Below are 25,310 nucleotides of genomic sequence, written 5' to 3'. Positions count from 1 at the left end.
CAGATGGAAAGCTTTCACTAACCTGGTGCTCTTCAGACTTCCCTCTTGTGACATGGTCTTGGAGGAGCCTTTGTTCTTGGAGAGCCAAGACTTAACTCCGTCCACACGGTCCTCCACTTCTGAATCTGTATCCATCTCCTCCCCACTGTGAAGAAACCAAATCAGCTAGAGTTGATACAGAGCATCCAGGGCTTTCCAACAGCAAAAATACTCATCTGAAAATTTTTCTTCTTTAAGTAGAACAATCTTCCAGACAATGAAGAAATGTAGGGATGTGTTCTTTTGATCGTCACTTGGCTGCTTAATGTTAAATTGCATAAATACATCAAGAATTTTATATAGTGTCAGATTACATAAATTACACAGCCAAGAAAAAAAGAAGGGTTTGATTTCACATATTAAAAACTTTCTGTTAGCAGGTTACAGTTATTTCTCTCTCATATAAAAATAGTGGTTAGTATGATGCCATGCAACAGTTTGGTGTCCGTACAAGAGACAAATGTGCTGCAAATGCATTAGTGAAAAGGCGGTATGCAGATGAAGCTCTTGGAAGTATAATTAACTTGTTTGGCTGGTTCCAAGCTGCTAGCATCTGTGTGACTTGTCACCTGTCGTCCCTGGTGATTGTTATTGGAGTGGAGCCTTGAGACAGCCCCATGGCCCTATGCTTGACATGGCAATCAATAAACAGAGACCTACAGGATCTGGATGAAAGAGCTAAGCAGATCCCAGGTGACTTTTTTTTTCTTTTTTTGGTGAATATTCTGTGTTATGCATCCCATTGTCCTAGGAGGTTAAAGTGACACAAGGAGGTGAGCAAAGTGGCATAACCTCTAAGTCAATACTGACACTGGGGTCAAATTGCATTAAGTGAAAAATTCTCTTCTCTTTTTTTCCCTCCCCTCCCTTCAGTGCAAGATATACTGCCTTCTTAGGCTGCATGATGTGTGAAAATAAATTTTCACATTTCACACTTTTGAAATTGCAAAGAGACACATATGCTATGAAGGCGCAAAGCATGTTTGACTTGTGTTTCTGTGCAGAGCAGAAAATTACATTCTTAAGAGACACTTCTTACATTCAAGACAACATTCTCTATATTAAATACACAAATTAAGGTTAATTATAGAGAGCTCCAATTTGCAGTTCCTCTTTATTAATGTCTTACATTGCCTTACCTACGATACCGTTGAAACAATCACGTTTCATCCATCTAAAATAATTGCTTCACATATCACAATTGTAGATATAGTTCATCTTGTGTCTATATCAAGCTGAGCACCATTAAAAATAACAAACAGCAATGTAGGTAACAGATCTGTCTTTGTGGACTAGCTTTTCTGTCTGAGCACTGGAAAATGTGGCAAACTGCTTATAAGGTGCAAACACAGTATTCCAAGAGGTGTGAGATGACAGCTAGACAGCTCCAGCCTCCATAATAGCTCTAGATACCATATGTGCATTTACATAGGTCTCCCACTGAAGAGAGTAGTGTCTCCTTTGTCACCAATCTCTGTGTCACACATTCATTTTTTTCTCCTCTCAGAACAAATTGTATTCTTTCTTCACTTCTTTCTGGTGGTCTGCGTGAAAGTAGAGCATCGTCAGGGAGTGAGCGCAGAGCACCAGGAGCATTAGGTTCTTTAAGTGCTATTCAGGCTTTCTAAGAGCATTTATATCTTAACTTAGGGGCCCAATTTTCGGGTAATGATGATCCCAGCGAGATTAAGTGGTCTGGTTATAATTTTACTACACAAACCCTGCCCACTGCAGAGTCTGAGTAGTGCCTTCTGAGGCAAAAGGTGAAAATTGTGAGTCCAAGTCAAGCTATAATAAGCTGGCCCTTCACTTCACACTCCCTCTACTCTCTTCCGCATACTAAATACAACTGATAAAAGCCCACCAGAAAAAAAAAAAAAGAGATAATAGCTTCGTTAATACCGGCGTGTTGATTACACATGTTGCCCATTTGTCATCTCCCTGATGCTGTGACTTTTTAACATGATATATTACACACCAAAATACTGAAACCAGCCCACAGCAAAATTATCTCCATCTCCCACCCTCAATCTAACACACAGGCGTGCAAAATAAAAGGTGGCTTGCAATTGAGTGCTGTGCAAATGGTGTCACAAACGATTTGTCCTTGGCCTCACACTACTTGCTAACCAGTCCTGAGGCCCACAGATACAAACAAGCCCCAAGACTTCAGACGTGAACATTAATCGCTTCTGACAATTGGCCTGCACTGGTTGTAAATCTTTGTCGCAAATACTTACAGTCAGCATCAAATCATGTATGGTTTGGTGCTATCATGTAAGTGCTAAATAACAGAAACATTAAACCATACATTTATGGTCTTTATTGTACAAGAGCTAATTACTTCAAACTGTGGACACATTGCACTCTGATGTAATTAACTTGAACTTCAAGGATAATTATCACCTGGTGACAAAAAAGGTTTTTTCTTGCCTTGCAAAGTATTGTGCTGCAATCAGAAATGTAAATGACACTACAATCACATTAATCCAAGAATTGCAACCTCGGTTTTGAAATATTAAGTACAAAATATTCAATAGTAATGTAATTCATCTGGAAAATCCACTTCATAATTAGGAGAAAATCACCACCTCCATTACTGTTCACCCATGCTGTTAATGCAATGATGTCGAAGGAGGGAAAATGTAATTAAGTAAACATGGCAAATCGTTGCTCTTTGCCTCGAGTTGCACAAAAAGAAAGGCAAAGCACGGATGCACATGGACTGTTTGATGAAAAATTGAAAGACAAAGTGATTAATAAAGGCACAATAGCATATCCCTTTGAAAAAGCAATCAAAGATTAATGTAGAAAGCTATGGATATTTGCCATAAACAGAAGTACTATGCTGGCATTGACAGTTAATTATTCAGCATGCCAAAATCCTTTTACTGTATTGAAAATGAAAAAAAAGAGGGTTGAGTAAAAATAAATAACTACATTTAACACGAGAGACAAGATGAACTTTTATATTTTCAGTTAAATGTTTCACAGTACTGTAAAATAAGATTGGATTAGTAGAATATTTGAACACAAGGAAATCAAAAGCTCAGCTTTGAGTCAAAACATTCAAGTAGTGGACTGTGTTGTTCGCACCACTTGCTGTATGTCCAGACATGACATACACTACCAAGCAGTACTCACACAATCATGCTTAAGGTTTTCCAGAGCACATGTAAATTACTCCCATAAGATTAAACACTGAAAATATCTGCACCAAATTGTCACAGAAAAAAAAAGCAGATGACTGAAGATATATTCAGGCAATCACAGAATTGTAATTGTTTCATATTACTACACATATCTCCAATAGGGCTGCCTGATTATACATCATCAATATCATTGCTAGAGCAACACCATGTATATACCTTCCCCAGTGCATGCAACAACAAACCCAGGCATGTCTGACAGCAAAAGCCGCATGAGAGCATCCAATGCCGATTTAGTACGTAAAATGGAGCTACTTCAACGACCTCTAACAAAGCATGGTGCTTTGCAAAATATGCATCTTCCAGCTAAAGGTGGAAACGACAAACTTGTTTCATCATTTAAGACAAAAACAATATTGAGCATGTGACCCAACAACTGATTTAACCGAGCATTGCTGGAGCACTCACTACTTTTCTTTCTGTATTGTCAGTAAAAGCCATTATTGGAAATTTTCATCACATATCATTACACAGGCGATATCATTCACCCCTAGTCTCTTATCATGCAAAGTGCAGTAAAAGAATATTACATTTATAATTTTGCATTGATGCATCACAGTGCTGCATTCAGTGAGATGTGCTGCATGTGCTTTGGAAAAGCTTTAGAAGAACAAAACGACAATTAAAGAAAATTCAGTGCAACAACGCAAACTCTTGATTTAACAAAGTGGTGAGCGGTGAATAAGGACGATGTTTGACACAAAATTATTCATAGAGAGAATGATGCAGCATTACCACGTTTGTTAAAAACAATTGTTTTTCTTTTGGTTCATATTTTCAAAAGCAGTGAGAACAGTTTAAAGGAGGAAAAACTTCAACATTTAGCCTTATACTCCATTTTCCATTCTAGTTTACATTTCATCTAACATCAAACAAACAAGCCTTGAAATCTCTAATGAGGCGGACTGTGTACGGACACCGCCAGACACTTGGCACAAAATAAAATGAAACACCAGGGCCATCCTTTAAGCATTGCTTTTATCAGAGACGTATAACACAGACACTGCTTTCTATTCTATTTAAAATTACTTCGTCTCACAGTGTTACTGTGAACAAAAAGAATGAAAGGATAAGGTATACTGCATTATTCTCCCTTGTGGTTAAAATGGGTGCCAAAGAAAAACAAAACAAACTTGAAAACAACCATAACGACAGAAACAAAAGGAAGCATTTTCCATTCTCACGTTTTGTTCTTTCTTTTCTGATATTTTGTCACCATGTCTTGCAAACTGCCAGAAGTGTGGAAGACACCAAAAGGAAAAAGAGAAACAGAGAACGTGAGATACATTTTTTTGAAACTCTGCAAGAGGAGGACAGAACATAAGAGCAATTTAAGCACACATAAAATAACTGTGTACTGTAAAGCAGTAAAACAATCTGTAAAACAATCCATGCCCTCTGCTCAAACAGAGCTGGTGAGTGCACCGTCTTCTTTTTAGAGGTCTGTAATATTGCAGTTAGTGTTTACATCTGAGGGCTCAGAGCCAGCATAACCCTCAACTCAACAGCAAAGAGGAAACGCGTAACCAAACCAGAAAAACCAACAAAGAGACAAAAGATCAAAAGCTTGGAGCAGAATTAAACCATTTGAGAAGTATTTGGGGAACTGACAGACTGTAGTATGACTTTGTTCAAAAGAGGTTAGAAATTGAAGCAGGAAGACATAGGAGAAAGAACATGTTATGATTGACAGCCTGGTGAAAAAGCTAGCAGATCTCATTTGGTAACTTTCTTCCAACATACAAAGAGAATGCCCTGTGGTACCTAAGGCAGCTAGCTACATTACAGTGTGGCATCTAATGAAACAAAGAATAAATCTGCACTTCACCTGTTAATTAGGTCGTCGTTGTCATCACTCTCCATCTCATCCTCAATGGCAGCCTGCAGATCCCCTATCCTCTTGAAGGCTAACTTAAGGTCCACTTGTAAGCTCTGATTTGCTGCCTCTAAGCTCTCGATGTCCATTTCCTGGTGAATGGATTGGAGCATGGTTAGCTCCTCCAGTGTAAACACCAGTGAGTCCCATAAGGTCACAAAGCACCCATGGCCTTACCAGCTCATGTTTCTTGCGGCTTGCCTCAGCCTCCTTCTTGGACAGCTCTGCCATTTCTTCTTTCATGTCCCTTAGCTGCCTCTGCATGCGTTTATTCTGGTCCTTCTCCCTGTTTTCTGCAGTGATGTGCTGATTTCTTTCCTCCGTCAACTTTTCAAGATTCTCCTTCAGACGACCCACCAGACTCTGGGAAGCAGTTGATGAACGTGTTAAGGTCACATATAGTACGGACAAGTGAACAACACTCAAGCTAAATTATCTTCTTTGTACTGTTTTAAGTAATTTCTCAGCTGCCTACAGCAGGCCAGTTGTGCCATTAATAATAACAAAATGGAAATGTGAACAGTGCTATGAGTTGCCCTTTGTCCAAATTAATTTTAATTCATTTTTAAGGTGAATAACAGGGAAGGTGACCATCAACTGACTGTCTCTATATAAACCTAATTAAATTCATTCCATGATGGACACTTTTGTTATCTAGAAAGACAGTACGGAGCAAAGCAAGCGGCACTATAACCTTATTTTTAGGGCCTTTGTCTTAAAATTACTAGGAAATTAAGTGTCAGAATCCCATTAACAGGTTGGCAATGCATGGCTTTTACATTTATCCACAGACCAAAAGCATCATCTTACCTCCAACCGCTTAACCTGCGTTTTCTCATACTCCAGTTTCGTCTCTATCTCACGGATTTTTGCCTCCTGACGGCTCACAAGTGACTTCTCCACCATGGATTGTTCTTGGAACTCTAACTGGTTCTGTAGCGAATGGAGCTAGAGGACAGACACACATATTTACACAAATAAACACTCTTGCAGAGCAATTTCCACTATACACCTTCTTGACCTCTGGTTTTTGCTCCCCCTCTTAAGTGAGATCTGTGAAAATTAAAATGAAGTGTTGATGTGTGTATGTATTAAAACCAAATTACAGTTTTGTATAAATGTAATCCAACTCTCTAAATATAAATATTGTGTATACAGCGTGAATAATAAGCTCTAGATAAGCCCTAAATGTACAACAAATAGTTAAAAGAAGAGCTTGCTGTTGAAACTGAGTAACAGCAAGCCACAGTAATTTCACAAGCCTTTAGAAAAGCTTTTGCTTCATGCAAAGCACGTTTTTTTTTTTGTTTTGGTTTTTTTTGTTCCATCTGAATGGTTTTCTCATGACTGATAAAAGGAAGAAAGACACATCACAACAAAACTGGCCCAAAAGCCAGCATGGCACCTAATAAGGGACTTTGCATCTGAGACAAGGAGGATTTGGAGTTCTCCTTTGATATTACTAAAGAATCCAGATTTTTCTCCTACTGGGGATAAGATAACCACTTCAAGGTCAGATGCTTTAGATAGCTATCACTGCTTACTCTGACAGGTTTTAACAGTGCCTTACAGCCCTGCTGTGCTTCTCTGGTATCGCCAAAAATATTCTGATAGGTGGGCCTTGAGTGGTCCAAAACTAACAGTGTGCCATTATTTCTGTGTTTTGATTCTGCGATTATAGCACACAATTTTGTTTAGTTCACCGTGCAGCCATAAAATAAAGTCCAGTAACACCAAGCTGTGGTCGTATAATGTGCATTCACACTTGTGCTAAACTGTGCCACGCTAAAGCTAAATTCACATTTAATCTACCAGAGGAAATTCATTTTGCAAATAAATGCATCAAAAAAGGAAGTAGGCATGCATTAATACATGACATACCAAACACAGAGGTTGTCTCCTGAACAAATAGTATTCCATCAGTACAACACGATAAAAGCACTTATCAACATAGGCCTGAATCAGAAACATTAATCTTTGTATCACATGAATCCACATTTATGCCAGGCCTCAACCATTAGCAGACACCTAAAGCACAAAATGCAGTAATTTGACCAGTCAGCTCAGAAATAGGGTAAATCAGGCAAGGACACTATGGTTTATTACAGTTGTATAATTCAGATCTGTTTGTGAGTTAGCAAGTGCAGTGTGAAAAAAAGAATTAGAATTTGCAACCACACCATCTGTCACATTTGGAAGGCTTTGATATGTGCGCTAAAATCTGCAGACTAGCATACTCACAATGGCAATTTGCTGATGATTGCCATGTAAACATTAGCACTTGCATTTAGGAATCATGAAGGTCAGTAAACATTTCATTGCCGATTCATTTTTGGGATTTCTCTAAATAAGTGAACACTTTGACCTGCTAGAGAAAGATTTGAGTGATCAGTAAAGTCAGCAGTCTTTATTCAATTTCTGGCAACTAGAATGAAAACTATAAACAAAAAGCCCAAACAGCAAGTTCAAATAATGCCAAGTCCAACAGTTCAGTAAACTATACCCAAAGCTGGATATAGGATTTCAGTTCCCCAGCCACAGAGTCTTAAAAAAAACATATATTCCTGCAGCTTAATTGTGCTTTTTCAAAACCAAAAACTATAAACACAAACACTATATCACACAAAGTGGGCAACTTGTGTAATGCTAAACAAAAACTTGAAAAGATTTTCACAATTAATTGTGATCTAAAATACATAACATCACAGAATCCAAAGACATCTACGACCAAGGGACAGATGCGTTCAGATTCTTCAGTGAAAATCTCTACAAGGGCTCGGGAATACTTCGGCAAAACACTGTAAGTCAACACAGTTGCTGTAAAATTCTACCACGCCAAGAAAAAAAATACGTACAAACAAAATTTAAACACAGCTGGGCCTTCTTTGAGCCAGAGATCATTGAAGATGGATTGAAATTCTTTATGATTTCTTTGTTTTCTGTTCTAAAGAGAAGATGGATCATTTGGCTTTCTATCAGTACAGAGTTCAAAAGCCTGCATCTGTGATGGCTTGCAGATGCATTAGAGCACATTGCACTGGCTAACTTGCACATCTGTGAAGGAATCATTAATTCCGAAAAATATAAAGATACAGGTTTTGGAGCAACATATGTTCCAAACTTCAGATCACGTGTTTTTAGAGAACGCATTGCTTACTCGGGAAAGACAAAGCCAGAGTAAAATTCTCAGTATTCAACTAGCTTGCCTGCAGTCCTAACCAGTGACACTTTGAAAACAGAAGAAAGGGAATCATTTCAAAACTGCAACAACTTCTCTTAAGTGTTAGTGGAAAACATATGCCCAAATGGTGGCATATGGAATGGTGATGCTGACAGATTCAAAAGAAATAATTTTCAGTTAAAGAAAGGAAATATTGAATTAATGAATGTGACACTACATTTAAACAACGGCAATATTATGATTTGACAATAGAAATAGAAATAACACGAAATATAAAAATGTGCTATGCATTTTAGGGCAACTTGAATTTTTTGTTTAGGTTTATAAACAAGTCACAGCTGTAACTGCACAAATTCTATATTATAAATATAATATATACTGCTCCAACATATTTAATATTAAAATATGACTAACTTCAATACATCAATTTTTATCAAATGTTCATATAGGTACACTAGCTAGCTGTTGGTGTTTGGAGTGACACAAAAGCCAGAAATGAATGGCACAAGGCCATCTGTTTCTACAAAGCCATCAGTTGACATTTCAAACATGACTCGGCTGCAAGCATCCGCTGTGTGTGTCTGTGTCAGAGTAAAAAGGCATCTTCAGGGTTTTTCACTTGATTGGAGTAATCATATGCATCATGCATAAAATAAAATGGCCAGTGCACAGTAACAAGGTTTTGCTATTATGTCCAGCTATTACATTTTTTCATATCAATAGCTGATATCGAAAACACTATTTTCTTACTTGCTTCCAATTGCCATCTTTTTATTAACCTGAGAATCTTCTATTTCAAAATGAAATAACAAAAGAACAACAAATGAAATAAAACATTTAGACCAAAGTCGGTTGGTTGAAGTTCAGGGACGATTGTTGAAAAGACTAGAATTAGTTCTTCACCTAAATAGTTATTCCATCTTGATCGGCTGTTAGGTTTATGTACACCACCCTTCCTTTAAATACTGTAAGAATTCTGAGGGGGAAAACTTGCTCCTTGACACTTTCTCTGATTTCTACTATTTACATGTAAATTGCAATGCCTTTTTTAGAAGAAAGAAAGCTACCACATAAAAGAAGCATTTTTGGTCAAAATAATCAGAGAACACAGTGAAAAGCTGAAGCCTAATCAGAAAGAAGTGTTGAGGCAGCGGGCAGGTTCCTGGCAGGGAGCTGTGTTGCTTTTGAATACTTCTTTTTACCTTTTCCTGGATCTCCTGCTTCTCCTTTGTGGCTTCTTCCAGCTGGGCCTGCAGGTCACTGATCTGGCTTAAGTCCCTGGCAGACTAGTATGCACGTGCACGCGCACACAGAGAAAAAAAGTCAGAGTCAGGTATGTGGGTGTTCATGTATGCCTCAAGGCATACATTTTATATTACTGTCAATGCAAATGTCCAACAATATATCCAAGTCAAATATTGTGCCATGTGGTCTGCTGTACAACAGATTATATACCCGTGTTTAGCTGAGAATATCCTCCAAATTTCAAAGACACTACTGGAGAAAACAATGTTAATGTTTCAAAAATAAGTGCAACTAAAATAATACAAAATATACAACCACATGCACCAGAACCGAGGAACAGCCAAGTTCTTAACACTGGATACTAGCCAAAGTTGTGGAGCTGAACAGAAGGCAATACACTCCATATTTCTTGGCATTCAAACAGATGTTTAACGTTTTAGGACTACCTGAGCTACCGCAGCCTTGTGTTTCTTCATCAGGTCATTCATGTCCTCCTGATCCTCCTCCATGCGTGACTGCAGGTCATTCTTCTCTCGTTGCAGACGGCTGAGCTGCTCCTCCAACTAAGGCACAAACAGAGCGAGAAACACACACTTTAGTTTAGAATGGCAGGATTTATTCATGAGCTATTGAATATGATAAATGGTCATTAGTTGGCCTGGCCGTGGCAGTCTGGGAATCTCATCTAATAGCAATGAAACACAATCTGGACAGGGTTCTGGCTGGAAGATAAGACCAATTGGAGATAATCAATTGGCTCATTTAGGCAGGGAAAAGTGCAGCCAGTGCAGCATACTGGTGATGTCCCATTTAGAGTTCATCCTCTGTGATCAGGGGGGAGGCTCGGGCCTTCAATATGCATTCTCTAATCTCAGACATTTACAAGACCTTCCCTTGCCATAAATGCAGCAATTAACAAGCAAAGCACAGGCACACAGCACTCTGTGTGTCATCCCGAGAGAGACAAACATCCTCAGTCCATGAGTCTAAAATGTAGGCAGTACTCTCATGAGACACCCATTAATGAGCAAACAAAAAAAACACATTCGACAAAGCTTATTTATCCATTAGAGCAAAATGTTGAAATCCGACATATGCCAAAGGGCATTTATTATTTTAATATTGCACCATGGGCTGATGATGTATGCATATTAATGTTCGAGCCCTGCTGTATTTTGAAGACAGAAAATTTGATAGGCACCAGCCCTCAGTTAATTAAACATTGTTTGTTGTTTTTGGTTTAATTTGCTCATCAAAAGAAGGGTATAGAAACATTTATGCAAATGATTTCCCTCTTATCAAAAGTGAACATGAAAAAAGGTAAGTACATTTCATTATCTATGAATGTGTGATATCGTGCACAATATCAATTGAGTTACAGATGCAAAAAACACACAGCAATAGAAACATATGCAAAACTTATTGGCATTCAAGCTTAGTCAAGTGGGTAATTGGAACACAATTTGTGCGGTTCCACTCGACGACATATGTTGCACCCTCAGGATACATTGTTAACAGATGTCAAAACTTACCGACATCTTCGCTTTGACCATATCCTCCATTTGGATGTGCAAGTCCTCTATTTCCAGCTCCATACTCTTTCGAGCCTTCACTGATGCTGCACAAGTAAACTCTGACTCCTCAAGCTGTGAGGAAACAGGAGGAAGAAGAGGTGTTGGGAAGGAGGTGAGGGACAAACGTTAGTGGGACTGAGCTCCAGAACCTGGGATTTTTTCATTTGTGTTGATTTGTGCATAATACACAATTCAAAGCATGCTTTCTGTTGTTGTATCATTAAGTATATTACACATCCATGCTATGTCGGGCGCAGGCAGATGCCAAAAAGTTCAAAGGGATGTACTTGATTTTTGAGCTGAGTGATCTCCCTCTTGCTGGGGGCATTACTCTTCAGGTGGTCCAGCATAATCTGTGCATCAGCCAGAAGGACTTTGGTTCTCTTCAGGTCTTTCCTCAGCCTCTTCTCCGTCTCCACATCCCTCTGGCTCACCTGAATGACAAACCACTCCTTTATAGCCAGCATCGTTACTTTCCTCCTTGAAAACCTATAGCAACCCTTGAGACTCAAAAGCATTTTCTTTCCAATCAAAACAAGTGGCAGACACTAAATTGCACAGACTTGACTACACGGACATGTTCAGCGTAATGACAGTACCTGGTCCTGAGCATTCAGCAGTTTGGATTCCAGCTCTCGTCTCTCTCGCAACACTTTTTGCTTGTCTTCATACTCCTCCTCCAGCTGTACCTCCATCTGTTTCAGCTGTAGAACACACAGAGTGTCAAGATGCACAAATGCCGGATCCATGATAAAGTCAGACATTACACACCATCGACCGTCCTGCTAGACACGGCTGCTCTCAAAGACAAATAGATCCCCCACAAGCAGACCTGGTAGCCTTAAGATTAATCACACATGATGCTTTATTATGTCAAATTCATATTTTTTAAATATAGAAAAAAATCCATTTACCCTCTATCTACGTAATAAGATGCATGGAAAAAATGAATATTTTAAATTAGTATTTTAAAGAATTACATTACATTTGCAGTTGCAATGACTGCCTTGCAACTGTAAGAAGTCATTGCAGTTCACATCCATGACTATCCAGAATCACTTCAGTTTGACGGACACTAAGTCTTAACCAATTAAGATCAAAAGCCAATTTGTTTTATCGTATTAGATAGTTGTATAAAATTCTCAAACCTATAGCAGCAAATAAATCCTATAATTATTTCTGCCTCCAAATTAAAACACGTCAGTCACTGTGACATTTGACCAAAACTGAATTCAAAATGTATGCAAAGTTTCAAGAAAATTCCCTGAAGGCATACAGGAGAAACAGTGTCCACAAATTGTGGGACAGATGGACGGACATCCAATCCCTGCCCACAGCTATAACTGGTAGGGAGGCATAAAGCAACACAGCATGTGTACCTAGATGAAGTGAAATTAAAGTAATGAATTCAGGAACTTCATAAACTGGGCTATGCAAATAGAAAATTTAATTATTTAATTATTTCTTTGCTGTAACAATCATTTTAGTAACAAATCTCATATCTTTGGGAAGCCTGTTTATTTCCATTTTAATGGTGCAACTTTTGTAAAGAAAATTAATTTGTAGGTTCAGCAGCAGAGTTGAGTAGGTAGGTAGGTTGTGCCCATAAAAAAAAAAAAAAAAAAAAAAAAAAAAAAAATTGCCAATAGCTCTCTACCCAGGTAGTCCAAAACAGACTTCACACTCCCATCTAATAGGGCTGCTAGGAGGCCTGCCATGACTGCCCTTCATGGTCAGGCCCCTTTGCACTGGTGTCTGCAACATTTGCACTGGCACCTGAAAATGTGGAAGAACATTATGTTCAAAGATAGACTGCCTTAGGCAGTCTGGACCTATCATAGATTCAAATTGCAGAGAAGATGTGGAGAAAACTATTCTGATTGCTGCACCGATAGGGTAACAGCTTTTGGTGGAGGCAGTGTGATAGTGTGGTGGAGCATCTTCCTCACTGGAGAAACAGAGAGCGAGGTTTATCAGAGACTACCTACAGTATTTGGGGAGTGTAGAGGATGGAATGGTCTATCTGCAGTGCTGACCTCAACTCCACTGAACATTTGTGGGATCAGCTTGGACATGCTGTTTGCACCAGAGTGACCAACACAACCACACTGGCTGACTTGCAACAAATGCTGGTTGAAAAATAGGATGCCATCCCACAGCAGTGTGTGACCAAGCTGGTGACCAGCATGAGCAGGAGATGCCAGGCTGTTGTGGCTGTGTATGGCTTTTTTTACATAGTACCGAGTCCCCTTTTTGCTAAATGAAACATTTTTTAATTGCCAATAGGTCGTTTTTTCAGACTTCAATCATAGACTTCAATAAATGACACCAAACAAGAGTCAATAGCAGAATAAACACTTGCATCTCCTACTGGCAGAAAAGATTTGGCAAGTTTTTCATGGGCACAACCTACATACTCAACTGTGATGCTAAACCCACAAATGCATGTTTTTTTTACAACTGTGACACCATTTAAGGAGAAATAAACAGGCTTTTCAGCAGTATAAGATTTATTGCTCAGAAGCATTGTTACAACAAAGAAATCATCAACATAAATTCCCTTATTTTTTGTGCTTTCAATCAAGCATGAAAAAAGTGTGTTACTGAGTACTGCAGTAAACAGCCCTGAGTAAATGTTAGTCAACAAAAAAGGCCATAAATAAGAAAAAAACTGCAGAAATTGCAAGAATGATTAGTGGCTACCTTCTTACTGCAAGATCTCCTGATCTCCTCTACTTCTTCATCTTTACTCTCAATCTCTTTAGAGTGTGTCTGCCGCTGCCTCTCCATCTCCATCTCAAGCCGCAGCTTAGTCTGAAGACATAACATATAAATGACATGTGAGACAAACATGTATTAGAGAGAGAGATACATATGCGACAATTAGCAAGAAGAACTCCTCACTGAACCATATTTGCACCCCTCTGTACCTGCTCCAGCATTTGGATGTTTCCAGCCTGTTCATCCAGCTCCTCCTCCTGGTCTTTCACCTTGGCCTCGAGGTCACGAAGCTGCTTCTTGACCTTGGCAAGTGAGGCCTCATCCTTTGACTCTTGGGAGGACAAATCCTGTAGCTCTGCCTCCAGTTGTTGCACCTTTACATTCATGCCACACAATTCAGTGTCCTTGTCCTGCAGGCAGAAAGCATGCTGTAAAACACACATCTGGACCAGCCTAGTTATATCATACAGAGAGCAGAAACATCAGACATGTTGTCCCCAAGAGAGGACATTAGAGTACATGTGGAGTATGTAGTGGAAAGAAGCCTACCTGCAGCTGCTGGCGGAGGTTAAACATCTCACCAGTCATTATGTCTTTCTCTCGAGCCAGCTTCTCCCTCTGGCTCCTTTCCCTCTGTACCTCAGCCTGTGCCTGGTTCTGCTCCAGGTCAAATCTGGAAAACACACACACACACACACACACACACAAAAATGTTGGCTTTACACAATCTCAACGATAACGTAGCCTTATCAGTTGAATGTGGTAGAAAAGATTTTAATTACACAGTACAGTTTTAACAATATCAAACATGGAACTTGGCAGACACAACTAATACCCATTTTATATTTTAAACTCTCAACTAACAAATCAGTTAACAGAAAGATCTCTCAGAAATAGATCTCTGCATCATTCATTTCTGTGCACAGTATGTTACTCAGAGACTTTGACTTTGTTATACGGGAGGCGCCAGGCTATCATCGGTTCTATTTTAGCCTCCACTTCTGTCCCCCTCTAATAGCCATCAATTTACCATTGGGTTGTAATAATGTGCAAAATGTTTTCTTCAATTGTCTAGGGCAGAAACACTTATGGTTAGTGAACTTAACAGCTAAGTGTTTCATGCTGTCAGCTTGTTGTAATTCTCTGTTTTTCTCTCTGAAGCGCAGCCGAAAATAATTTCACCCACAGAGCATCTTCAATTAGCCACAGGGGAGAGATCACATTCTGCCACAGTGATAGCTTCTCAAGTGCTTAAAGTCTTGAGTCATTTTCTCAGCTAATGCAATTCCACAGATTACAGAACATCTCAGTCACTGTTCAAATTAAAGAAAACTTTAGCATTAGGCGAGTAGACCAGTGCTGCTTAATCCGAGGAGAAAAGGGCTATATGCTCTCTGCAATGTGTGTTTATGTAAGAGAACAGGACAGGCAGTTGAACTGACTTCCTCTGCTTCTTCTCCAGATCATGGTTGCGACTTTGCAGGCCCTCCAGATGAAGCTTGGTGTCCTGCAGTTCGGCAGTCAGTTTCTGGCACTTTTTCTTCAGCTGCTGCACAGAGCGCTGCAAATCCTCATTATCCGTCTGCAAATCAGCCAGCTGCAGCATACACACACACACACACACACACACACACACACACACACACAATTCTTTAATGAAAGTGCAACACCTAGTATTACTATTTACACAATTAAAAGGTTATAAGTGTGAGACAAATTAAATTAGATTTTTTGGTAAATTATTATTTCAAGTTGTAATTTGCGCTTGCCTTTCTCTCCACATGTCTTTTGCTCTGCTGTTCCGTCTCCAGCTTGTCATCAAACTCCTGCTGAAGTTTCTTTTTGGCAAAGTCCATTTCACGAACGGCTCGATTGTATTTTATCCGCCACTCTCCTCCTAGAGGAAAGACATGCAATTCAGAAAATGTCTGTGTGACATTTGAGCATTTCCTGACTTTAATGCAGGTCCAGCCAGGTACACAGAGGAAGAGGCTTAAAACCACAGACATGATGGATGCGTGGGATTATGGAGTGCACTGTACTGGCTGCGATGATTATCACATTCAAAGACTGAAATAAAATAATCTTTCTGGAAATAAAACTTTTGCTTAATCAGATGCTGAACTTACAAGGTCAAGGTATTCAACAGGAAACTACAAAAAAGGCTTTGTGTTTTAGGTCTTATCTTGAATAAACCTGAGGTAGGAATTCAGAGCACACCACAACAGTAGTTAGAGGAGGACATGTCTAAGTGGCACTTTCCACAGTTCTTAGGCGACCTTAATTCTGGAGCTGTCATAGGCTATCAGAACTATAACTGCAGCCAGACAGACATTCGGGTTCAGGTTCATTTCCAAGCCTTATCATTTTAGAGGCTGTCCACTTCTCCTTCACATACCAACACAGGCTCCTCCATCAGTGCTGCTCATTAGCATATATATAGCATAATGACAACTTGCAGGGCCACCAGCTCTGATCCCACCGATTACTTTCTCATTCATCTAAGAATTCTGATATGCTCTGTAATGGCTTGTCTGCTGAGGTGGGTTGAAGGAGGTGGGAACACAGATATTAAAAAAAAAAAAAAAGACTCATGGACAATATGCTCTCAGCAGGCGCTCTCTTTCCCAGCAGGGGGAGACCAATCAGAAACAAGCATTAGTTGTATGCCTGGGAGCGGACATCCTAATCTCCTAGCGGTTAATCCTAAACTTGGAAAATATATTTAACAGTATTATGCAGGATGTGACCAAGTCTTACTGCCATGTCTCCCGCTGAAACAGCTGAACAAAGCCATTCATTCCTACAGCTACAATTAGTATAAGGGAGATTTTTCAAACTGTGCACATAATGCTGGTTTGAGCGGTTCAGTAAATTATGCTTCTGACCTGAGCTGACATGCCCATTAGGCAGGCTTAGGCAAGCTGCTGAAAGTGTCGCAGGGTGCAATTAATTAGGGAATTTAAAACAAATGTTTAAAAAACACTGATGACCAAGCCTGTGTTATTCAAAAAACAGAAAAGTTTCTCAGAATTATCTTCAAATTTGATCTTGCATGTAGCAATCTTTGGTGTCACAACCAAATGTTAGATATCAGCTTCTAGCTCTACTAACCAGCATCTTCATCGTCATTGTCCATCTCCCCATTTAGCTCTGATGTTTTCATAAGTCGTGCTTCCATCACCTCCATCTCCTGTGATTCAAACTGTTTCTTCATGGCATCAAACTTTGCCTGGAATGCACAAATTCAGTCAATAATCACGAAGAGCATGTCAGTCATAATAAACTGAACTTCAGAATTACTATAAATTTTAAGTGTGCATCTTTCATATATATATTTCATGTTTATTTGCCTGTAGATCCTTCATATCCTTCTCCAAGCGCAGTCTCTCAGAAGTCTCAGCCTCCAGCAATTGGGATGCTGACTCACTTGTGCTTCTCTCATCAGCGAGCTCTGCCAGCAAGTCTGCGATCTGATCACAAACAGGCAGACACACACGGGGTGTTATGCAAAGTTGCAAACTACTGGCCACAGTTCCTGTGCAAGTAGGTAATCAAATCTTTAACTAAAATAAAAGTGCAACTGCACCATAAATCTCCAAAACCATCCAGAATGCACTACCATAGGCAGGGGGACCCACCCTGCTCTCCAATCGATCTGTATTGAGTCTCAGCTCATTTCGTTCCTTCTCCACTCTCTCAAGCTTCAATTTCTGCTGCTGAATCTCCTCCTGGAATACAGAATATAGCTGTTTGATATAGGATACATTTTATGTTGGAGGTAAATGTCAACAGCGATGACAGTATGTAGAGTGGTGCAGACACAGAATGTATTTAGCAAATATATTAAATCCTTAAAGATTCAATAGGTTGGGAGAGGTTTGCTCACATCTTTGCTCCGCATCTGGTCCTCTGTGAGCTGCACTTTAATGAGGGGCTGGACTGTGGTAAAGAGCTTCCACCATGGCCAGTCCTTCACTCCACGGTTCTTCTTGATGTTTTTTTGAATACACCGGATGGCTAAATCCTGAATCTAAACACACATATGGAGAGTCAGTCACCAGAGAGAAATATGTGAGAGTGCAGGCAGTTATTTGCACAACAAAATACAAACTCATATTGAATCTCAATGGTATAAAATTGATGTAATTACTTCCAACTTTATCTGTGAAAGATCTCCTAATATGACTAAGTCTTTACAACCAGCAGCATTGCATATAATATATTGGCCATCCACCAATAGCTTGAATGCAGACAAATTGTTTGCACAGGTATCAGAGGCCATCCAGACTAAATGCTAAATAATTTTATATAATCACTGGAATAAATACTTTCCAAACTCTACTGTTACCATATCTTCCGCACCATTGATGAACAATATTTGAAAATAATCACATTCTTCATTCTTCTGCTATAATGCATATGTATGGGCAAGCAGATATCCCAGGACTTGCCAACCTCCACTAGAGAGTTTCCGCAGAGTGTGTTCCAAGGCTGGAAGCTAATTTTTGATTAATTAAATCAAACATGTTGGCAGCTAATTCCAAGTATTACACGATTTCCATGCTGCTTATGCATGAGGCTCTCTAGCAGCAGCAGATTATGGGCAAACCCAATTAGAGCAACACAATTCTCAGCATCAGGTACATTTTGCCCTGAAGGTACTCTCTATGACCAATTAGGATTTGTCACACAGTGAAAGCCTTAACATGGAGCAAAATGCTGCAAATCTCTGACAGAAGAATTAAACAGGTCTCACTTGTCATATCTAGTCTATAATGAACAGGAAACAAACAAAAGATTATACAACATGAGCAGTGTGGATAAATATTTTGGTATTCATATCACATTAACAAGGTGTGACAACTGTAAGACAGTGTGAAGTGAATTAAAATTGTGAACCAAGGTTAATAAACAAAAAGAAAAAAAACACTACATTCTTTTCCAAATATTCTACACATGTATTTCGGGTTTGATTGTCTGTATACATGTAATACTTACTGTATATGTATTAGATATTAGATATCTGCAGCAAAGTTACCATTTAGTAAATACATGAAGCAACATCAGTTTCTGAGGATTGCTTCATTATAAACAAACATATAAGCTATAAGCTTTATCATTCTGGCTCTTTCTACACTTTGTACATGATTCATTTTTAACCCTAAGCTAAAGCAAAGACATATCTTATAGCAATGCACTGCATACTGATACCTTTACAACTGCAACTGTAAAGGTATCATCTGCGCTTTGATTCAGAACCATGGGACTGCATGTTTCAAATGAAAAAGATATTCTGTAGAATCCCCCGCCTGAGCTTATGTGTGCTGATTCCATGCAAATAATTCTAAAAACTACATTTGTAGGGTACCTGAAGGACAAAGCTCCCAATATGGCAAGTGCCTGCTGAGGCAAAATAACAGACTTTTAAAATGTCAGGTTGTCCCCTTGAGGAGACAGTTGAAAGGGGAAAGAAAAAAAAAAGAGGAAAAATTGTGGTTTTGTCATTTAATGTCACATGGGCTTGGCACAGCTTCACAAGGTTAACATGCCAGAGAATATCAATCAAGACAACTTGTGACTTCCTGTCACATCCATATACATCAACCAGTAGCTGTCTGAGAGCTTCACCAGAACTCACTTGCACTATTCCAGATGCAAATTACCATCTACTGTACATGCTAAGACTGGATACTTCAAACAGTGTAAGAGGCAATGAAGACCAGATCTGTTTTCGCAGAGGGATATCAGGGAAACAGCAAGGGTGCCAGTCGATGTTATTATACAGTGATTATTCTAAGACTCGACAACAACACACTCTGCAAATCTTCACAGTGAGAGAAAGAGAGATGGAAATTACTCAATATTCGACACATCCCTGCATCCTCCCCAAGTCTGGTGTTGACTAATTGAATCAGGAATAATATAAACAGAATGATAATCAGGGGAAAAGATGCCCTTCAGATAATTATTGCAAGGAGAGACTGTATTTACCATGCATGCAACAGCTGTATGGGAATAAATTGTTGGTTAGAAAAAGGCAGAAAAGGGGTAGCAAGGGGCTGCAAAGCCACTTTTAGAACAGCATCTTGCTTGCAATTTCTCTACCCGGCACAGTTTTATATCTCCCACTGCTGAGTACAGAAACTGACCTAATATTATTAAAAGCTTTAGTATTTTATGACTAGTTTTGAAGTGTTTGGAAAAAAAAGAAATTCAATAACTACATGACTTCCATTCATTTATCATTTCACCTTTGCCAAGTGTGGAATTTTTTAATGCAAGTTTAGAATAGAGTAATAAGCCAGTTAGCTTAGCTTAACTCAAGGACTAGAAACAGAAGGAAATATTTAGCCTTGTATGGTTTTAGAGAGGCTATATGACCACCTTGGCGGTAGAGGGGCCTTACAAAAGGCTCCAAAGAGTTTTGTTACACTTAGACTCAGGCTAGCAGTTACTCATTGTTTTCAGTCCTTAATCTCTACCTAGGATGCTGCTAGCTGTAACTTCATACTTTGCTTTGTGTGGTCTGCTTTCATTGGGAATAACTCAAGTTCTTTTGAACTGAATCAATATGAATTGGTTTGTGGATATGAAAGTAATGTGCATTAAAATGTCCACAGCTTAAATAAACCTCTGCAACCCTGACTCGATGAGGGGTGCGTCATAACTGCATATTTCATGTTACCTTGCCAACCTAAGTTGAGTTTGAGATAAATACAATTGAGATGAAATAAAGTCTCATCTTTCTATTATAGATAAATGTGCAGGAGGGAGGGGGCTAAAGAGGGCAGAGGAAAAAATTGTTTCTTTGCTAATGGATTTTGTAATTGCACAGTTGCCTAGCAATTTTGAAAGGATCCTTGGTGTTGATTTTCTTCAATTTCTAACCATTGTAAAGCAACAGGCACTTACCCTGCTTTGCTGTGTGAATAATCACTTCTGAACTTAATACAGAAAACGTATTGGGGTTCCAATTTTAGACCAACATACATGTCTTTGATTTAAAAAGAAAAAAGATAACAAAAGATGATAACTGAAAGTCCAGATATTTTAAAGGTCATTTTGATTTACCTCATTACAACAATGACAATGTAACAGTTTGACTGGCATCATATACAACTAAGCAACATGCGTGCTCCGAAACAGTATGTCATAGTGGATGGAGAGAGCAGTAATGTAATTCCATTTCTGCTGGTTCATCACAACCCAGCTGAAGTGGCACATTCACTTAAATAGTACAACGTAATCATAGAGGGAGAAAAGTACTGCAGGGCTCTATACATCACAAGAGGACACATGAGGTCCAGAGAGATAGACTCACACACGTCCTGGTAGAAAAATGGAAGATGGATGGAATGGACGGGTATGAGAGTCAGCAGCATGTTTGATAAGGCTACAATTCAGGGGAGTGGACTGATAAAATGTCACAGAAATGGAAATGTCACAATCAAATATCGCCTTGGGAAAGCTGATTGGATGGATTACAACGAGGGATGGGGTACAGCCAATAGATTCAGAGAACCTATTTGCAATTAGCTGAAGATTTACAGCAGGGCTGGTTATATCTACCCCAAGAACAGAACAAACTAGATCTAAAATTGGCTCTCAATTCTGAAGTGCACATTCTTCACCTACTTGACCTACTTCATTTTGCTCAGCTGTGCAAAAAAAAAAAAAAAACAAAACAAAACAAAAAAACAATAGACAGTGTGTTGCAATAAAAAAAAAAAAATTTCAATTAAAGTGAATTCATTCAAGTTTCTCCCCTTCAAACTTTGTTGACAAAAACCTGTCACAGTTGTATATAGGCTTCAGTTAAGATTACTACATTAGTATTTTCAGCTTAGGTTAACGTTGGACTGATCATTTCATTTCAGTATACCGCATACCTTTCTCTTCTTGAAGGCTTGCCGTGCCAGGTAACCTCTACAGGCAGCTTGGAAGAGGGTTAGATTGCACTTGGTCTGCTCATCCCTCTGTTCCTCCAGCTTAGCCAAGGTTCCAGCTCTGAAGAACAGCTATAACAAGAAACAATCATACACAGATGCTTATTAGCAAAGCGTAAAACAGTTCAGACAATTTAATGGTTATTTTAGCTATTATGAGATTTAGAGGCCCTGCTTTAATGTCAAGCCCAGCAGCACAGTTAAAACAGAGGGGAGTTAAAAGGTAAATTAATGCACTGAAGCAACTAATCAATAAGAAACTGTGTAATCCACAGTCAAGTGAGTCTTATCTAAGTGAGAACCCGGGTGATTAAGTTATCTCAAACAATCAGCCTTGTCCGTTTCTAATCTAGGGCAAAGGTAAAAAAGAGGTAAACAGCCAAAGGAAAGCACATTATGTCATAGCCTGTTTATACCCAAGAAGGATTTGGTACCATGATACATTCCAGATATGATGGCAGGAAGCTATTAAAATGGACAGGATGACCACACGCATACACACACGCACACACACGCACACACACACACACAGTTTCTCCACCTAAGGTTGCTCTACAAGCTGTCCGTGCTCCTTAAATTCCAAAATCCATATATAATCTGTTAACAAAGCAATAGCTGTGAATCATCAAACTGTTTTAGCAAGCAAATCTATAAAGCAGTAGCAAAGAAAGATACATTCAATGGTATCAGTGAATATTAATTAAAATTCTCAAGACAAAAAAGAATCTGTTGTTATTTTATTTTTCTTTTCAAAATTGCATGCAGGTATCATGTAGTAGCTTTATGCAGCTATGCTCCTTTCAGGCATGTGGCTATCTCTAATGGCAGATTTTATCCTGTCAAGAGCTTCTCATTCACTGCTCTTAGTTGGTTTGGTGTAATTGGCATGCAAGTGAGACAGGTTGCCAAGACACCACTGGAATGCTTTGTGAATGGCCAACTGTGCATGTCTACTTCTGAGCCCATTTCACACTCCAAAGTGTGGCACCATGTGAAGCCGCCTCCAAACCATTCTTTTGTCATGTGTTTTATAAAAGGGCCATGCACACCGTACAGTATCTTGGAGCATAAGTCCCCCTCTTTTGTACATTACTGTTTGATTTCATTTTGACTGATGGCCACTTTCCAGCTGATAGGATTTTAATGTCCATTTTGAAGGAGTGTTTACTGTGCAAATCATACTAAGGTTGTGGTGAAAAACAGAGAATGCATTAAGAGGAGAAATTTGCTCTAATAACCTGAAAAGAACATAGTAATTATGGTAATATATATGGGCACGGTAGAGACATGCCTCTTGGGTAACCACTGGCTAAATAACTTGAAGAAGGGACAAGGCTTGGCAGGTCTCCAATAAAGGATGGCAAACAAGCCTCAAAGAGGAACAGGTGTACTGAAAGACACATATCCCCAGACAGCAAGTGTCATAAAAAAAAAAAGAGTTGTGTACTACTGCTCTGTGGTGTGAATTTCAAAACAGACACTGGGAGCAATTCATAGCAAATGTTTATTCAATACATTTTTAAAGGTGTTCATTTGTTTGTGATGTGTGGGCATTACTCACCCTGCTCAGACCCATGTGGTAACTGCTCTTCTCCAAATCCAAGGACTCCAGTAGCTCCTCTACAGCCTGAGTAAATGCATACATACACACAAACACACGTTTAGCCTTTCAAAAGGTGGATCCAGTGGTGCTACTGACACCACAACAATTGAGCAGTCTACAGTTCCCCCTTATCTGTCATGTTTAATAACTACAGTGCAGTTTTCCCCTCTTCTCTCAGTCTGGATTTTGTTTTAAAACTAAGTCAGGAAGCAAAAGAAAAGATTCAACAAACCAATTACAACTTGCCCCCTAAAATCCACCTGCTCCTAGTCTATTCATCATGATCCCTGTTTTTCTTGACCTAGTTGCAGCTCTGAACACACACATCCCATGTAGAGTTACACCAACCCAAAGACTAGAGCCCCCCCCTCCCTGTCCAGCCTGTGTATACTGTCCGTCTATTGTTGTCTGAGCCTCGTCTCTCTACTTGAGACTCGACTTTGAAAGACCATATCTAGATTACACCAAGAGAGGTTTGCCACGAATACTGAGGGGCTTTTGTTTGCCAGTGTTTCCACAGAAACTCAGCTCCAACACACTGACACAGGGGAAAGGAGTTATATACTCCCCTACCCACATTCTCTACCTTGCTTTCTCATTTCTCTGCAGAAACAAACTTCTGTATTTTTCTCTACTACTCTTCAACTCGTGTTCCTTTCATAGGTCTTTATAATGAAGCTCAAGCCATCCAATTTTTTTATAAATTTAAATTAAAACCAACAAAAGTACTACTGTCACAGTGTAATAACCATGGCATTTGGAAAAATAGGCATTTTTCTTTTTGTTTGCAGTCAAGCACTTTCTAAGCCATGATATTGATCAGCTTCTTTCACAGCCATTATAGTGATGAAGTTAAGCTGATTAGGTCTTTACTATTAGCCCTGATGAAGCTTTATGTCTCTGTCAGTAGGCTGCTGACATCAGGCTGTTGAGATCAGGTCATGAAGCTGCCTCCTCACATCATCAATCTTCACTGTGCTTGGCTAGCGGCACAGCTGTACATTTTACTCCCTCTCTCAGTGACTGACTTACTCTCTTCTCGTCCTTCACTATATAATTTCTTCCGTGCTTCTTGGTGAGATGCGGTGCCAGCACATCAAAGCGTCGTCGGAACTCAGAGAACACCATGTGATCAGGATAACCTGTGAAAACCGGTATTGAATAAGATTTAATCTGATGGGGTTTTTTTAATACACATGCACAAGGGGGTATGTTTGCTTTACCTCACCTTGTCTGTAGATTCTTAAAGCATCAAGCAGCTTAGATCCACGTATCTGAGCACGGAGCAAGGCTACATCTAGCTGCATTAAGCTAGGATCTCCACTCTCCCCTTGAGCCTCACATTCCATTCCTTTGAACAGAGATCCACTCAGCGCCTTGAGGGCATCCGCCTTGGGCAATATGCAGTGAACAAACTGAATCCTGGACCTCCGCAACATGTCAAGAAGCGCATCCTGAAAAAGACAGAGCAGGATTATAAGCAACCTGGTGGGAACAGGTCAAGAGTTAATGCAGTGTCTTCTAATAATGCACAAGTTAAGGTTTTTAGTTTTTGACACTCTTGTTGAGAAATATGTTCTTCTAAAAAGTAGTGGTACTGATAACAGCATTAGTAGTAGTAGTAGTAGTAGTAGTAGTAATAGCAGCTGTTTTGAGCTGCTCCCGTATTCACAAGGGGTCACCACACCAGGTAGCTCCACATGTTCAATTTTTTTTTAATAATAAATAAAACATAAAACACTGGACGCTCTTTTTTAATGCAACTCCAAAGAAATGTCTCTTCAAGGGACTGAAACAGGATTCTTGTTCGACAAATGTGTAAACCGCTACACTATGCAGCCACTAAAACAAAACTTCTTAATGGCTTAATGTCATTTTCTCTGTTGCCGCTAAACAACCGGCCTCTATTTCAT

The 25,310-nt window shown here is 39.3% G+C and overlaps 1 protein-coding gene across 9 annotated transcripts in view; it reads right to left on the bottom strand.

Moving 5' to 3' along the window:
* Positions 1-25,310, bottom strand: part of LOC100703358 (unconventional myosin-XVIIIa) — a 59,965-nt gene that overhangs the window by 5,767 nt on the left and 28,888 nt on the right. For 6 of the 9 annotated variants that reach the window (XM_019363874.2, XM_019363868.2, XM_003450464.4 and 3 more), the window contains 23 exons: positions 24,626-24,851; positions 24,430-24,539; positions 23,356-23,421; positions 21,738-21,866; positions 17,735-17,878; positions 17,487-17,576; positions 17,199-17,318; positions 16,960-17,077; positions 15,615-15,742; positions 15,288-15,442; positions 14,395-14,518; positions 14,055-14,255; positions 13,828-13,938; positions 11,724-11,828; positions 11,412-11,558; positions 11,083-11,196; positions 9,997-10,113; positions 9,508-9,591; positions 5,935-6,072; positions 5,302-5,487; positions 5,077-5,216; positions 4,433-4,477; positions 23-145 (listed from right to left, as the gene is read on the bottom strand). In XM_019363874.2, coding sequence (XP_019219419.1) covers positions 23-145; positions 4,433-4,477; positions 5,077-5,216; positions 5,302-5,487; positions 5,935-6,072; positions 9,508-9,591; positions 9,997-10,113; positions 11,083-11,196; positions 11,412-11,558; positions 11,724-11,828; positions 13,828-13,938; positions 14,055-14,255; positions 14,395-14,518; positions 15,288-15,442; positions 15,615-15,742; positions 16,960-17,077; positions 17,199-17,318; positions 17,487-17,576; positions 17,735-17,878; positions 21,738-21,866; positions 23,356-23,421; positions 24,430-24,539; positions 24,626-24,851 — 2,921 coding nt within the window. The remainder of the gene's footprint in view (positions 1-22; positions 146-4,432; positions 4,478-5,076; positions 5,217-5,301; positions 5,488-5,934; positions 6,073-9,507; positions 9,592-9,996; positions 10,114-11,082; positions 11,197-11,411; positions 11,559-11,723; positions 11,829-13,827; positions 13,939-14,054; positions 14,256-14,394; positions 14,519-15,287; positions 15,443-15,614; positions 15,743-16,959; positions 17,078-17,198; positions 17,319-17,486; positions 17,577-17,734; positions 17,879-21,737; positions 21,867-23,355; positions 23,422-24,429; positions 24,540-24,625; positions 24,852-25,310) is intronic. The other 3 variants (XM_025910687.1, XM_019363870.2, XM_005471920.3) reach the window with 1 other exon arrangement.

Source organism: Oreochromis niloticus, linkage group LG10 (assembly GCF_001858045.2).
Source record: "Oreochromis niloticus isolate F11D_XX linkage group LG10, O_niloticus_UMD_NMBU, whole genome shotgun sequence".
In the NCBI taxonomy this organism is placed as follows: Eukaryota; Metazoa; Chordata; class Actinopteri; order Cichliformes; family Cichlidae; genus Oreochromis; species Oreochromis niloticus.
The sequence above is the reverse complement of the archived record's forward strand: the minus strand, read 5'-3'. Positions and strand labels throughout refer to the sequence as shown.